Genomic DNA, 12,720 nt, shown 5'->3' with positions numbered 1-12,720 from the left:
GTGCTTTCTGTGCTGGTAGAAATCAGTGCTATGTCTATATCTGTGCTGTTGGGTACAGCAGCCCCTAAGCCACAACTGGCTATGGGGCATTTGCATTGTGGCAAGGGTGAACAGGAACTGAATTTGTGATCATATTTCATTTTAATTAACTTTAGGTAGCTACATCTGGCTAGCAGCTACCTTATAGAACAATGTAGCTCTAAAATATGTAGAAAGAGGGTCTGAAAAGAGTCTCTGCAAGATTTTTCACATTTTAAGGCACGGATTTGTCCTTGTAATTTGCTCAGTAAACTTTTCTCACTCAGAGCAAAGGCGATCTTGAAACTAGCCCTGTCTGAGCCCTAAGCCCTAAGTTGGAGGAGGGGGCAGGAATGAATGACTGTACGAGGCTGTGTATTTCCTATCGGGGGGAGGTGTGAACGTGCATTAGTCTAATTCCAGTGCTTTGGTCTACAGCAGGACTGCCTTAAGTGAGAAGAAGCCAACTGTGAAGCCAAAGTCACCAGAAAAGAGCAAACCAGATGAAAAGGACCCAGAAAAGTCCCCTACCAAAAAACAAGAAGGTGAATGAGCAGATGGGGCCTGGAGTGGGCTGGGACCTGTTTCCATCCTGGAGACTGGGCAGCCCCCCCGGAGCAGGCCTCTGCTTTTCCCGACTGGCCACTCTCCTACTGAGATGGCCTCTGCTCTGGGCTCTGGGTTCCCTGGGGTATCAGGCAGGGCAGCATTTCCAGAGATTCTGGGAAATATTCCTGGCCAGGGATCGCCCCTCGATGCCATCTTTGATGACCGTGAACTTGAGGAGGTAAAATAGCAGTTCCAGAAACACCACACGCCCAGGATGAAGAATAGATGATTGTGACCAAAAAGTGAAAATTGGGAAATCTGCATGGACACTTTCTTCTAGAAGGCACGGCCTAAGCTAGCAGCCCGTGCTGGGGCAGTAGAACGCAAGCCTCCAGAAAGGCCCAGGCAGCATTAGAGAAAGCAATTCTTGTTGTCTGGAAAATTGCTTTGTCAGTCGGGGATGTTTTAGAGATTCATAGAAAGAGGGGACGTGGGAAACTGCAGCCTGTTGAGGGAGACAGAGCCCTTGGGGGCCTGGGCACATGAGGGCTTATGAGTGTCCTGTGCGCAATGGGTTGTGATGGCAAATGACAATTCCCAGAGTTACGGGAGGGAGAGGGGAATTAGGTGGGTTGTGCCTTAAGGGAGAGGCTGTGGTGAGAGCAGAGCACATTGGAGGCGTGCGACGTGCTCAGGTCTCACCAGATTCCTCACACTGGACCCTTTCCACCAGTCCCTGAGGAAAAATACCTGACGCTGGAAGGATTTCACAAATTTGTTGTTGACCGAGCCAAGCAAGACATCCGCAGTGTCTGGAGGGCGATCTTGTCCTGTGGTTATGATCTTCATTTTGAGAGGTAAGAGGGTTACCCCTCAACTCAGTTGGCACCTTGCACAGAAATTGTTTTCAGCCAAGAGCATAATTTCTGAGGAGCTGGTCCATCTCTCCTGTTGATAATGCTTTCTGAGTTATTTCATAATTTCTGAGTTTTTCCCTAAGTGCTAAATGGATTTTCTAACCCACTTGTAAACAAACCTGTTCTTTTCCTCCACACTCCTGACTTGGAGGCTGTGCTGGTCAGCTTGGGCTACCGTGACAGGACACCACACCCTGGGTGGCTTAAACAACAGAAACTTGTTCTCTCTCAGTTCTGGAGTCTGGAAGGCCCAGATCAAGGTGTCAGCAGTGCTGGTTTCTCCTGGGGCCGCTCTTCTTGGCTGCCAGACTGCCACCTTCTCAAGGTCCCCACATGAAGTCTTCCCTCAGTACCTATCTGTGTCCTAATCTCCTCTTCTTACAAGGACCCCAGTCCTGTTGGATTAGGAACCCACTCTGATGACCTCAAGCACCTCTTTAAAGGCTCTGTCTCCAAATACAGTCACACTGGGAATTAGGGCTTCAACATATGTATCTGTTTGGGGACTGGGAGGACACAGTTCAGTCCCATAACAGACAATTTCTTACCCCAAAGAACCTTGTCCTCAGAGTCACACTTTGCCTCGAGTCCCCATTGCCCTCACTCCTTCCCAGGCAGGGGCACAGCTAGGCCACAGCTCTCCAGGGCTCCAGGACTAAATATAGTTTCCCCTTTCTAGCTATAAGTGAATCCCAGGCACTCCAGAAATCACCCTGCCCTGCCCTCCCTCTGGCTCACACGCGTGTGCACATACACACACACACACACACCCCTACTCAGCCTTGTCCACAGCAAGTGCACCCGACATCAATCAATGAGAATGGCTACCAGGCCGGGCGCGGTGCCTCACACCTGTAATCCCAGCACTCTGGGAAGCACGAGGTCAGGAGCTTGAGACCAGCCTGGCCAATATGGTGAAACCCCGTCTCTACTAAAAATATGAAAATTAGCCGGGCAGGGGGTACATGCCTGTAATCCCAGCTACTTAGGAGGCTGAGGCAGGACGATCGCTTGAACCCAGGAGGCGGAGGTTGCAGTGAGCCGAGATCGCGCCACCATACTCCAGCCTGGGCGACAGATTGAGACTCCATCTCAAAAAAAGAAAAAGAAAATGGCTACCAAGGCCGAGCGCGGTGGCTCATGCCTGTAATCCCAGCACTTTGGGAGGCCGAGGCGGGTGGATCACCTGAGGTCAGGAGTTCAAGACCAACCTGGCCAACATGATGAAACCCCGTCTCTACTAAAAATACAAAAATTAGCCGGGTGTGATGGCAGGCGCTTGTAATCCCAGCTACTCAGGAGGCTGAGGCAGGAGAATTGCTTGAACCCAGGCGGCAAAGGGTTACAGTGAGCCAAGACTGCACCACTGCACTCCAGCCTGGGCAACAAGAGCCACACTCTGTCTAAAAAAAAAAAAAAAAGGCCAGACAAGGTAGCTCACACCTGTAATCCCAGCACTTTGGGAGACCAAGGTGGGCGGATCACCTGAGGTCAGGAGTTCAAGACCAACCTGACCAACATGGTGAAACCCCGTCTCTACTAAAAATACAAAAATTAGCTGGGTGTGGTGGTGAGTGCCTGTCATCCCAGCTACTTGAGAGGCTGAGGCAGGAGAATCACTTGAACCTGGGAGGTGGAGGTTGCAGTGAGCTGAGATTGCGCTATTGCAGTCCAGCCTGGGCAACAAGAGCAAAACTCCATCTCAAAAAAAAAAAGATAAAGAAAATGGCTACCAAAACATGCTTTTTTAAAAAATCCATTTTCAGAATTAAGAACTGCTTTACTGCTTGCTGCCAGCCTTTTGTACCATCATTAAAGGCTCAGAGTCAGTCCTTGAATGGATCTTGCATTATGGTGGCAGGGACAAGTTTTCTGAACTTGTTTTAGAAATCAGAAACTGGGCTGGGCGTGGTGGCTTACACCTGTAATCCCAGCACTTTGGGAGGCCGAGGCAGGCGGATCACAAGGTCAGGAGTTTGAGACCCGCCTGGCCAATATGGTGAAACCCCCCTCTACTAAAAATACAAAAATTAGCCGGGCGTGGTGATGCACACCTGTAATCCCAGCTACTTGGGGGGCTGAGGAGGGAAGATCACTTGAGCCCGGGAGGCCAAGACTTCAGTGAGCTGAGATCCTGCCACTGCACTCCAGCCTGGGTGACAGAGTGACACCCTGTCTCAAAAAAACAAAAAAATACCCAATAAAAGGCCACATTCATAGAGGCCCTCTGGGGCGGTGATGATGCCCTGACACATCCTTCCTGCCTCACCGTGGACTTTTCTAAGGGAAGCCAAAGGCTTCTGCTTGGATCATTCAGCCTAGAGAGCCATGGAGGACCCCTTCTGAAAGAGGCTTAGGTCTGTCTTGGAGCACTCTTTGGATTGGACAGAGGTGGCCTGTAGGAAGGAGACACCTGATACCGCCCCCTTCCCCTGGTCCCCAGGGTAATGTTCCCAATATGACAGGTGGCCCACTCAAGGTGCTTTCTCCAGTAGCTGGGACTGCAGGCACATGCCACTATGACCAGCTAATTTTTGTGGGGGGTTTTTTGTAGAGATGGAGTTTTACTGTTGCTCAGGCTGGTCTCAAATTCCTGGCCTCAAGCAATCTGCCTGCCTCAGCGTCCCAAAGTGCTGGGATTACAGGCATGAGCCACCTCGACTGGCCTGCAATCTGCTGTTTAAAAATTTGTCCACATCATCCCATATTATTCCACTTGATCATTTTCCTGGCTTCCTAGCGTTGCGTTGTTAGGTGCAGTGTAATTCAGCTAATCCCCTATCGATGGACAGTTGGGTTGTGTCTGATGTTGCTGCAGTAACACAGCCCTGCAGCAGTGCCCTCAGAAGCACACTGTGGCCCATCTGTTCTAAGAGCTCCACAGGTGAATTCTGGAATGGGCTTGCTGGGAAAAGAGTAATGACATCAGTGACACCAGCAGCTGACAATTCTTGTGCATTTGGAACGTGCTGGGCACTGCTTCACAGGCATCCTGTCACTGAATTCTTATGACTGGCCAGGCACAGTGGCTCACTCCTGTAACCCTAGCACTGTGGGAGCTGAGGCGGGAGGATGGCTTGAGCCCAGGATTTCAGAAACAGCCTGAGCAACACAACGAGACCCCATCTCTACAAAAAAATGTAAAAATCAACCAGGCGCATTGGCTCATGCCTGTAATCCCAGCACTTTGGGAGACCAAAGTGGGCGGATCACATGGTCAGGAGATCGAGACCATCCTGGCTAACACAGTGAAACCCCGTCTCTACTAAAAATACAAAAAATTAGCCAGGCATGTCAGTGTGTGCCTGTAGTCCCAGCTAGTTGGGAGACTGAGGCAGGAGAATGGCATGAACCCGGGAGGCAGAGCTTGCAGTGAGCTGAGATTGGGCCACTGCACTCTAGCCTGGGTGACAGAGCAAGACTCCGTCTCAAAAAAAATAAATAAAAATAAAAAAATAAAAATTTTAAAATTAGGCAGGCGTAGTGGCTTGCACTTGTGGTCCCAGCTACTGGAGAGGCTGAGTAGTGGGAGAATTGCTTGAGTCCAGGAGTTCAAGGCTGCAGTGAGCTATGATCACCACACTGTGCTCCAGCCCAGGCAACAGAGCAAGACTTTGTCTCTAAGGAGAAGAAAGTTTTGTGACACACTGCAAGCTGATGCTATTATGAGCTCCTCCTTCACCCTCACACGCTGCTGCCAACTCTCGGGAGTGAGACACGGGTGGGTGCCTGGTGCTGCCTCCCAGAAGGCTGCAGCGTTCCCACTCCCGCCAGCGTGCTTGGCTTGCTTCTTTTGAAAGAGCTTTCCCCATGAGGAGCGGTACAGGCACCAAGTAACAACCTGGAAGGCGAGGCTGTCTTCTCAATGTGCTCCAGGAGCTGAGGACAAGACTCTAAGAGAAATTCAACAGTCATCCCAGTGCACCCCGCCTCACTTTGCCCTTCTCCCCCTGTTCCCACCCCCAGGTGCGCCTGCATCGATGTCCGACATGCACAGAAGGCCTCAAGAAAGTGGACCCTGGAGATGGACGTGGCACTCGTGCAGTACATCAACCAGCTGTGCCGCCACCTTGCCATCACACCCGCACGGCTCCATCCCCACGAGGTGTACCTGGACCCTGCGGATGCTGCGGACCCCAGAGTGGCCTGTCTCCTGAGTATGTGGCCCTGGGCCTGTCCCCTCCCCTGCTGCCTGATGCGGGCATGCCCCCTGACAAGGGGCGTTTACAAGGGCTAGATTCATTTAGACGCCCGTCAAACGAACACTTCAGAACATGAACACCTGCTACGCGCCAGGTGCGCAAGGAAGGAGGGGGCTGACGAAACAGGGAGAGCAAGGCAGGGGGCCAGGACTGTGGCCTAATTAGTCTGGGGCCTTTTTAGATGCCCATGAAAGCAAAGCCAGGGAGCAGATACAGAAATGCATGGCTGCAGGGGATGCCCAGGCCACTGCCTGGAGGCCCCACTGAGGCCAGGGCTGCCATGGGGAGTGAGAAGCATTTATAGTCTGATAGCTTGCAGTAGAGGCATTAGCCTTCATAATGGAGAACACCATGTTTTTATTAAAAGCTAGGATTGCAGGAAGTCCCATTCAGGTGCCCCTGTCTTTCAAAAGAGAGAAAGCTGTTCTCTGGGCTGGGCGCAGTGGCTCATGCCTTGTAATTGCGGCACTTTGAGAGGCCAAGGCGGGCAGATTACCTGAGGTCGGGAGTTCAAGACCAGCATGACCAACATGGAGAAACCCCATCTCTACTAAAAATACAAAATTAGCCGGGCATGGTGGCACATGCCTGTAATTCCAGCTACTTGGGAGGCTGAGGCAGGAGAATCGCTTGAGCCCAGGAGGCGGAGGTTGCAGTGAGCCAAGATCACGCCATTGCACTCCAGCCTGGGCAACAAGAGCAAAACTCCCGTCTCCATAAAAAAACTAGGATTGCACACAAAATATAAATTGTTAGTTCCCAGACGTCCCCCCTTTACAAGGTGTTGGTGAGCAGCTCATTACACTCGTACCAGGGGCTGTGCTCAGCCGCTTGCCTCATCAGCAACAGGTGCAGAGCCCTTGCTCTCTCCTGGGTGCCAAGGAGGTAAAGGTGGGCAAGAGGTTGTCCCTGACTTCCGTCTGTGGCAATGTGAAGGGTGAAGAACTGAAGGGCAGTGTGCCAGTAGCACAGTTTACTGGTTTTGATATGACATCACCATTGGGGGACGCTGGGTGAAATGTACACGGGACTCTGTGCCATTTTTGCAACCTCCTGTATTATTATTTCAAAATATTAAGTCAAAAAATAATACAGTGGACAGCCCTGGCATGGCCCTGAAGGTAGATGAGGGGGCCTTGGACTCCTTAAGAGCCAGCACCTCCATCTGGCCAGCCAGGGCCTCGCCCTTTGTGTCTGCTTGGCATAGGCACAGGCACATCAGGGGCCGCTCGCTCACTGACAGCGTCTCCAGGGTCCTAGGTAAAAAATCCACCAATCCTGTTCCCAGTGATAGGGACCCCCTGTGTTGCCTGTGAGTCAGGCATCTCAGCCGATCTGGCCAAGATCTCAGCCTGACTGCTCCTGCGCCCTGCAGACGTGCCCATCGAGAGCCTGCGCCTGCGCTTCGCCTTACTGCAGTCCCTCAACACCACGCTGGAGACCTTCTTCTTGCCCTTGGTGGAGCTGCGCCAGACCCCTATGTACACCCATAGCATCGCCGCCCTGTTGAAGGAGGCCAAAGGTCAGTGCCTGCACCCGCCCTGGCCCTGCAGGAAGAGAGAGGTGACCTGCAAGACGCCAGGGCCAGAATCCACAGGCAGGGTCCTTGGGCAGCCCCCCAGGAAGATGCCTTCCCCCCGAAACCTTTCATCTAGCAGGCTGGGCTCCTCTGGAGCAACAGGTCCACCCAAGGGAAGTTACTTTAATTATAAAAGTAACATATGCTCTGAAAAGTAAAATTATTTTTAAGGTTTTCAAATTAATTAGAAATATATGAAGTTCTGTTTACTATCTGGCCTCCACATCCCTACATCCCAGAGTGACATTGTTAACAGATGAGTATCTATCCTTCCAGACTTTTCTCTTCACATACAGACAGACACGTGTGCACACACAAAGCTTTTTGTCTTTTTTTAAATTAAAAATAGGTATCATTTTCTACATTCCATTTTGCAACTCTAGTTTCTTTGCATTGTTTCTGGAAATTGGGTGTCTCCTGGGAATGACAAAGGGTACATGCACTTAGCAGCTGGGTAGATGCGACACACCACCCTCCACAGTCAGGACCCGGCTCTGCTGCCACCAGGGGGCCTGAGAGTGCCACACCCAGGGACGTAAAGAGAGTCTTGGGGGGACTGGGAAGGAAGAGACAAAGCCCCACCCAAGCCTCTCCCACATTCCTCTCCTTAGGGCTGATCTTCTATGACACAAAAGTGACCGTGATGAATCGAGTGCTGAATGCCACTGTGCAGAGGACAGCGGACCACGCGGCACCTGAGATCACCTTGGACCCACTGGAAATTGTGGGAGGTGAGGTTGGCTGCAGAGGGCAAAAAATGCAAAATGGCAGTGCCTAAACACACTAGTGGATTTCTGGAACATAAAAGAAGCTTCTAGAAGAAGGGGGTCCAGGGCTGGTGCGGCAGTTCCTTCTGTCGTTCTGCTGGAGCATCCTGGTGTGTGGCTTCCTGCTGGAAGGTCCCTTCAGGAGCTCGGGGAAGGGGCATAGCAGAAGGAGCTTGGCTTCCGGGGGCCTGCCCAGCTGCATGGGGTCAGATGGGGCAGGCTTTGCTCTGATCAGCCGTGCGACTGCCAAAAATGGGGATTCCAGCATCAAAGGAAAGGGAGAGAAGGGCATTGGGGAGGCTCCCCAGAGTCTCTGCCACAGCGTATAGACAGAAGGGATATGCGCAGAGGAAACGAGAGAGGAATTGGGGGGCAAGGACCTCCCTGAGAGGCAGAGGGAAGCTTCTAGAAAATGAGAAGGGTCCAAGCACTGGTGGCCCAGGAGGGCGGGTTCCAGAGGTGGGAGCCACAAGTGCTAAGGCACAGAAGGCTCTAAGATGTTCTAAGGGCAGAGAAGGCACAGGGGGCCAAGTGAGGGAGCAGGGGTCCAGGGACAGGCACAGGCCTGCTAGGCCCGGGGTCTGTCCTCAACGGGAGGGCAGAGGGCTGCCATGGGGGGTGCTTTGATCAGCTCATCTCACTTTCCAGGGGAAATCAGAGCTTCTGAAAACTCCTACTTCTGTCAGGCTGCCAGGCAGCTGGCCTCAGTGCCGTCGTCTCAGCTCTGTGTCAAGCTGGCCAGTGGTGGCGACCCCACATATGCCTTCAACATCCGCTTCACTGGGGAGGAGGTCCACGGCACCAGTAAGTTGTGGTGGGCTCCCCGCTGAAGGAGCTGTGTTTGGTGTCCAGCCTTAGCCCCAGCTGCCCAGGACCTCCATTCCTAAGAGTAAAAGCTGCGTCCTCAGCACCTGTGCTACAGAAGCCTGGTCTGCACCCAGAGTGGCCTCACACCCATGTCCTCCAGACCGTCCCCGTGTGGAAGCCTCAGCCAGTCCCTCCTGGGCTTGGGGATGGCACTTGTTCTCAGGGCCCTTCTCGTTGCCGGTTGGCCCCCTCCCCGGGAAGGGCCCTGGCTGAGGAGTTGGTAGGCCTGAAAGCTTGTGTGTGCCCCATGAGAGGCAGGGTGTTGGGGAGCCCTTGGTTAAGATGGCACCATCGCACTATGCAAGGATGAGGACTGGCAGCTGAGCAAGTGCTCCCTTGTGACCCTCTCATGCTTAGCCCCAGACATTCAGGAAATGTCTCCACTGCAGATGCAGAAGAAACCTAGTTTCTCCACAGCTGGGCACCCTGGAGGGAAAGGCTGTCCGGGCAGGAGGGAGCCCCCACCCAGCTCCTTCTCCCCTTTCCTCTGATCTGCCCCCATGGGAATGCAGCTGCCTCCCAGACAGAGGACCCTGGCATCCTATGGGCAGGCCTCCTAGGCCTCTCTGAGAGCAGCTCTGGTTCACTGACAGCCCAGACTCACGCACGACACCTTATCCTCCCCACAGCAGTGAACCTGCCCAGAGTGCCAGCCCTGGCCCGTCCTACACATAGGGAAACTGGGACTCCACAAAGCCAAGTCACTTCCCAAGGTCAGGCAGCCAACTGGGGTTCCAGGGTCCAGGCCCCTGGCCTTCGAAGTGTCGGCAGTCGGGACACTCCTGCTTCTCCTTGAAGCAGAGGTGAGGGCCAGGCCCAACATCTGCCCCTGCACTGGGCCCCCACACTGGGCTTCCACGTGGCTCTGACCAGGCAGGGTGTGGGCACAGCTGTGCTCAGAGCTCCCTGACCTCAGGGTACCAATAGGGAACACAGGGAAGGCCAGAGGAAGAGATTTGCAAGGAAACCAAAGGCCCATCTTGAATGGCGGCAGGAGAGGATGAGCAGTGACCGTTGCCCTTTGCACATTCACACATTTGTCCATTCACTTACACATTCATTGGACAGACGCGAGCCCGGGCAGTGGGGGAGGCAGTGCTGAGTGAAACAAGTGGTCCTGCCCTCAGCCTGGGCCAGGGGCACAGACGTGGACCAAACAAGTCCACAACTCAGGCAGGCTTGCAGCTGTGAGGGTTGCCTGTGTGGGGACCTGCAGTGACCTCACTGAATCCTCGAATGGCCTTTGGGGAAGGTACGGTCACTCTCCCATTTGACAGACAGGTGACCGAGCCTCGGGGACATCTTGCCCTCTGTGGTATCACTGGGTGGCCCCACTAGTGAGTGGAGAGCAGGCTTGGACCTGAGGCCTCCTAGGCCTGAGGTGGCTTCTTTCCACCCCGCCACAGTGGCAGGCAGGCCAGGGAAAGAGTAGCCGCTCTGGCCAGCAGGTGAGAGGGAGGGAACGGTGCCACCTCCCACCGGGATGCCCCCAGGTGCCCATGTTTCTCGTCTGTCCTGCAGGCGGCTCTTTCCGCCACTTCCTGTGGCAGGTGTGTAAGGAGCTGCAGAGTTCCTCGCTGTCGCTGCTGCTGCTGTGCCCCAGCTCAGCTGTCAATAAGAACAAGGTAGGCGGAGACCGAGAGGAGGCTCCACGTCCCCAAGCTCAGGTCCCAGTGCAGTGGCTGGTGGTGGTGGGGCAGTGTGTGTCTCATCGAAACTAAACCTTTTCAGAAACCTTCCCAATCTGTGGGGACAGGCCCTTGCCACACTGCCTGGGCAAGCTCTGGGAGCTTGCAGTGACTTCTCTCCTGCCTGCCACAGGGTGCGGTGGCCTGAAACACATGTTCCTTGGCGGGCACAGAGGCCCATGCCCAGGTCACCTCATGCCCACCTCCGCTTCCAGGGCAAGTATATCCTGACCCCGAGCCCCATCACCTACGGGGAGGAGCAGCTGCTGCACTTCCTGGGGCAGCTGCTGGGCATTGCTATTCGGGCAGATGTCCCGCTGCCCCTGGACCTCCTGCCCTCCTTCTGGAAGACGCTGGTGGGCGAGCCCTTGGACCCTGAGCAAGACCTGCAGGAAGCGGACATCCTCACCTACAATTACGTCAAGAAGTTTGAGAGCGTGAGTACAAGGCACAGTTCTTCCGGGGGCGTGCAGCGCCCGGGGCCTCCCCGCCGCCTTGCTTAGGACTCCATGCAGACCCGAGCTGCCTGCTGAGGCTGGGTTGGGATCCCCCAGAGGACCTTAGGGGTGTGAGCCATCTGCCAGGAAGGCTTGTTTCATAGGGACAGAGGCCTCTGGCCTCCCTCCCTGCTGGCAGCAGAGATTGGAGGTAACATGACCAGCCCTGCTGGTCCTCCCACATTGGTGCTCGTCACCTGGCCATGGGTAAGGGCTCCTGGAGCTGAGTGAACAGGCACTAGGGGAACGGCTGTAGGGGTGCAGGTTAAGAGTTGTTTCAGGGCCTCAGAGCACAGGAGTCAACCCTGGGACCACCTGAGGTCAACCAAGGGAGAGGCGTCAGGATGGAGCCCTTCCTGCCTGTCCAGGGCACACGTAGGTTTTGAGAGCATGGTGCTGTTGCTCAGCACCCCCCTGGAGGTGGATGGGGTCCACAGTCCCTCTGTTCACTCAGTGGCCGTCACTGAGGCCCTGTCATGGGCCAGACAGGCTCTGGGCACTCACCCTGTCCTCGGGGAGTGTCCAGGCTTGTCTCCTTCGTGGTGGAGGGTGGAGGGCTTTATTCCATCATCACAAGGTCAGGAGGAAAGTGAGGCTCGCCAAATGGAGGTGACTTGCCCAGGCCCTCACAGCTGGCAGGGAGCAGAGCCACCGGGAGCCCAGGGCTGCCTGCTCTGACTTCTGGGCTCTCCAGCACCACACGCCCTGCAGCTGAGAGAACCATCCTGGCCGAGTGTGGAGGGCAACGTCCCACCCGGCGCCCCTCAAGGCCACGAGAGTGAACATCGTGCCTGAGGCCTGGCAGAAGCTGCTCTCTCCTGGGCCTCAGGTGAAGGAGGTGCCAGCTGCTTCTGCGTACGCCGGCAGAATACTCCATGGCCGACTGAGGCACTGCCTGGCCAGGTCTCTGCCATTGTCCCCCTGGGTCACTCAGGGCAGCCATTGTAAGACAATAGCAGAGCCAGAGTCCCGGATGCCCGTGGCTTCTCGGTAGAAACAGGCATGACAAGGCATTGTCTAAAGGGTGGAAGGAGAACACCCACAGTGGACTGAGGGTTTATGTGTCTCCTGCACTCTTCCAAGGAATCCTTCTGGGGCTCTGGGTGCAGCGCAGGCTGGGGCTGCAGGGGATGCGAGGCGGGGTCCTGCGGGCCAGCTGTGGCTTCTGGCTGCAGGGATGGCCAGGGCCCCAGAGGGTGTGGGGTGCAGAACCACATGGTGTTGTGGGATGTGTACTGGAAAGAAATGCTCTCGACTTGTATCAGTGGAGCGTCTGCAGTGAAGGGGTAGGGAGGCTGCTATTAAGGAGACTCCAGACTTAGACCTGAATGTCCGTCCACCTGTCACTGTCCCCGAGCTGCAGTCAGTCTCCTTTGGGTCTCACCCTGTCGTCTCCCAGATAGCCCAGCAGACACGGTGCGAATCAGTTTCCCTGGACCCTGATTCTGGTCGCCAAATGTAGGGAGGCAGTAGCCTATACACCTCCACAGACAGGACTAAGTCAGGGCTGTCTGGTGGCAAGGGACAGAAATCCCAGCCACAACCAGCTTTAGAAAAAACTGTTTAAAATTAGTTGCTCTTAGACTGGGCGCGGTGGCTCATGCCTGTAATCCCAGCACTTTGGGAGGGTTAGGTG

At 54.7% G+C, this 12,720-nt stretch overlaps 1 protein-coding gene across 8 annotated transcripts in view; it reads left to right on the top strand.

Moving 5' to 3' along the window:
• HECTD4 (HECT domain E3 ubiquitin protein ligase 4) overlaps positions 1–12,720 on the top strand; it is a 228,744-nt gene that overhangs the window by 210,315 nt on the left and 5,709 nt on the right. For all 8 annotated transcript variants that reach the window (XM_028829925.2, XM_028829923.2, XM_028829924.2 and 5 more), the window contains exons 65-72: positions 457–563; positions 1,301–1,424; positions 5,451–5,641; positions 7,062–7,208; positions 7,877–7,996; positions 8,681–8,836; positions 10,421–10,524; positions 10,803–11,024. In XM_028829925.2, coding sequence (XP_028685758.1) covers positions 457–563; positions 1,301–1,424; positions 5,451–5,641; positions 7,062–7,208; positions 7,877–7,996; positions 8,681–8,836; positions 10,421–10,524; positions 10,803–11,024 — 1,171 coding nt within the window. The remainder of the gene's footprint in view (positions 1–456; positions 564–1,300; positions 1,425–5,450; positions 5,642–7,061; positions 7,209–7,876; positions 7,997–8,680; positions 8,837–10,420; positions 10,525–10,802; positions 11,025–12,720) is intronic.

Source organism: Macaca mulatta, chromosome 11, assembly GCF_049350105.2.
Source record: "Macaca mulatta isolate MMU2019108-1 chromosome 11, T2T-MMU8v2.0, whole genome shotgun sequence".
Lineage (NCBI taxonomy): Eukaryota > Metazoa > Chordata > Mammalia > Primates > Cercopithecidae > Macaca > Macaca mulatta.
Note: the sequence above shows the minus strand (reverse complement) of the source record. Positions and strands in the feature narration are given on the sequence as shown.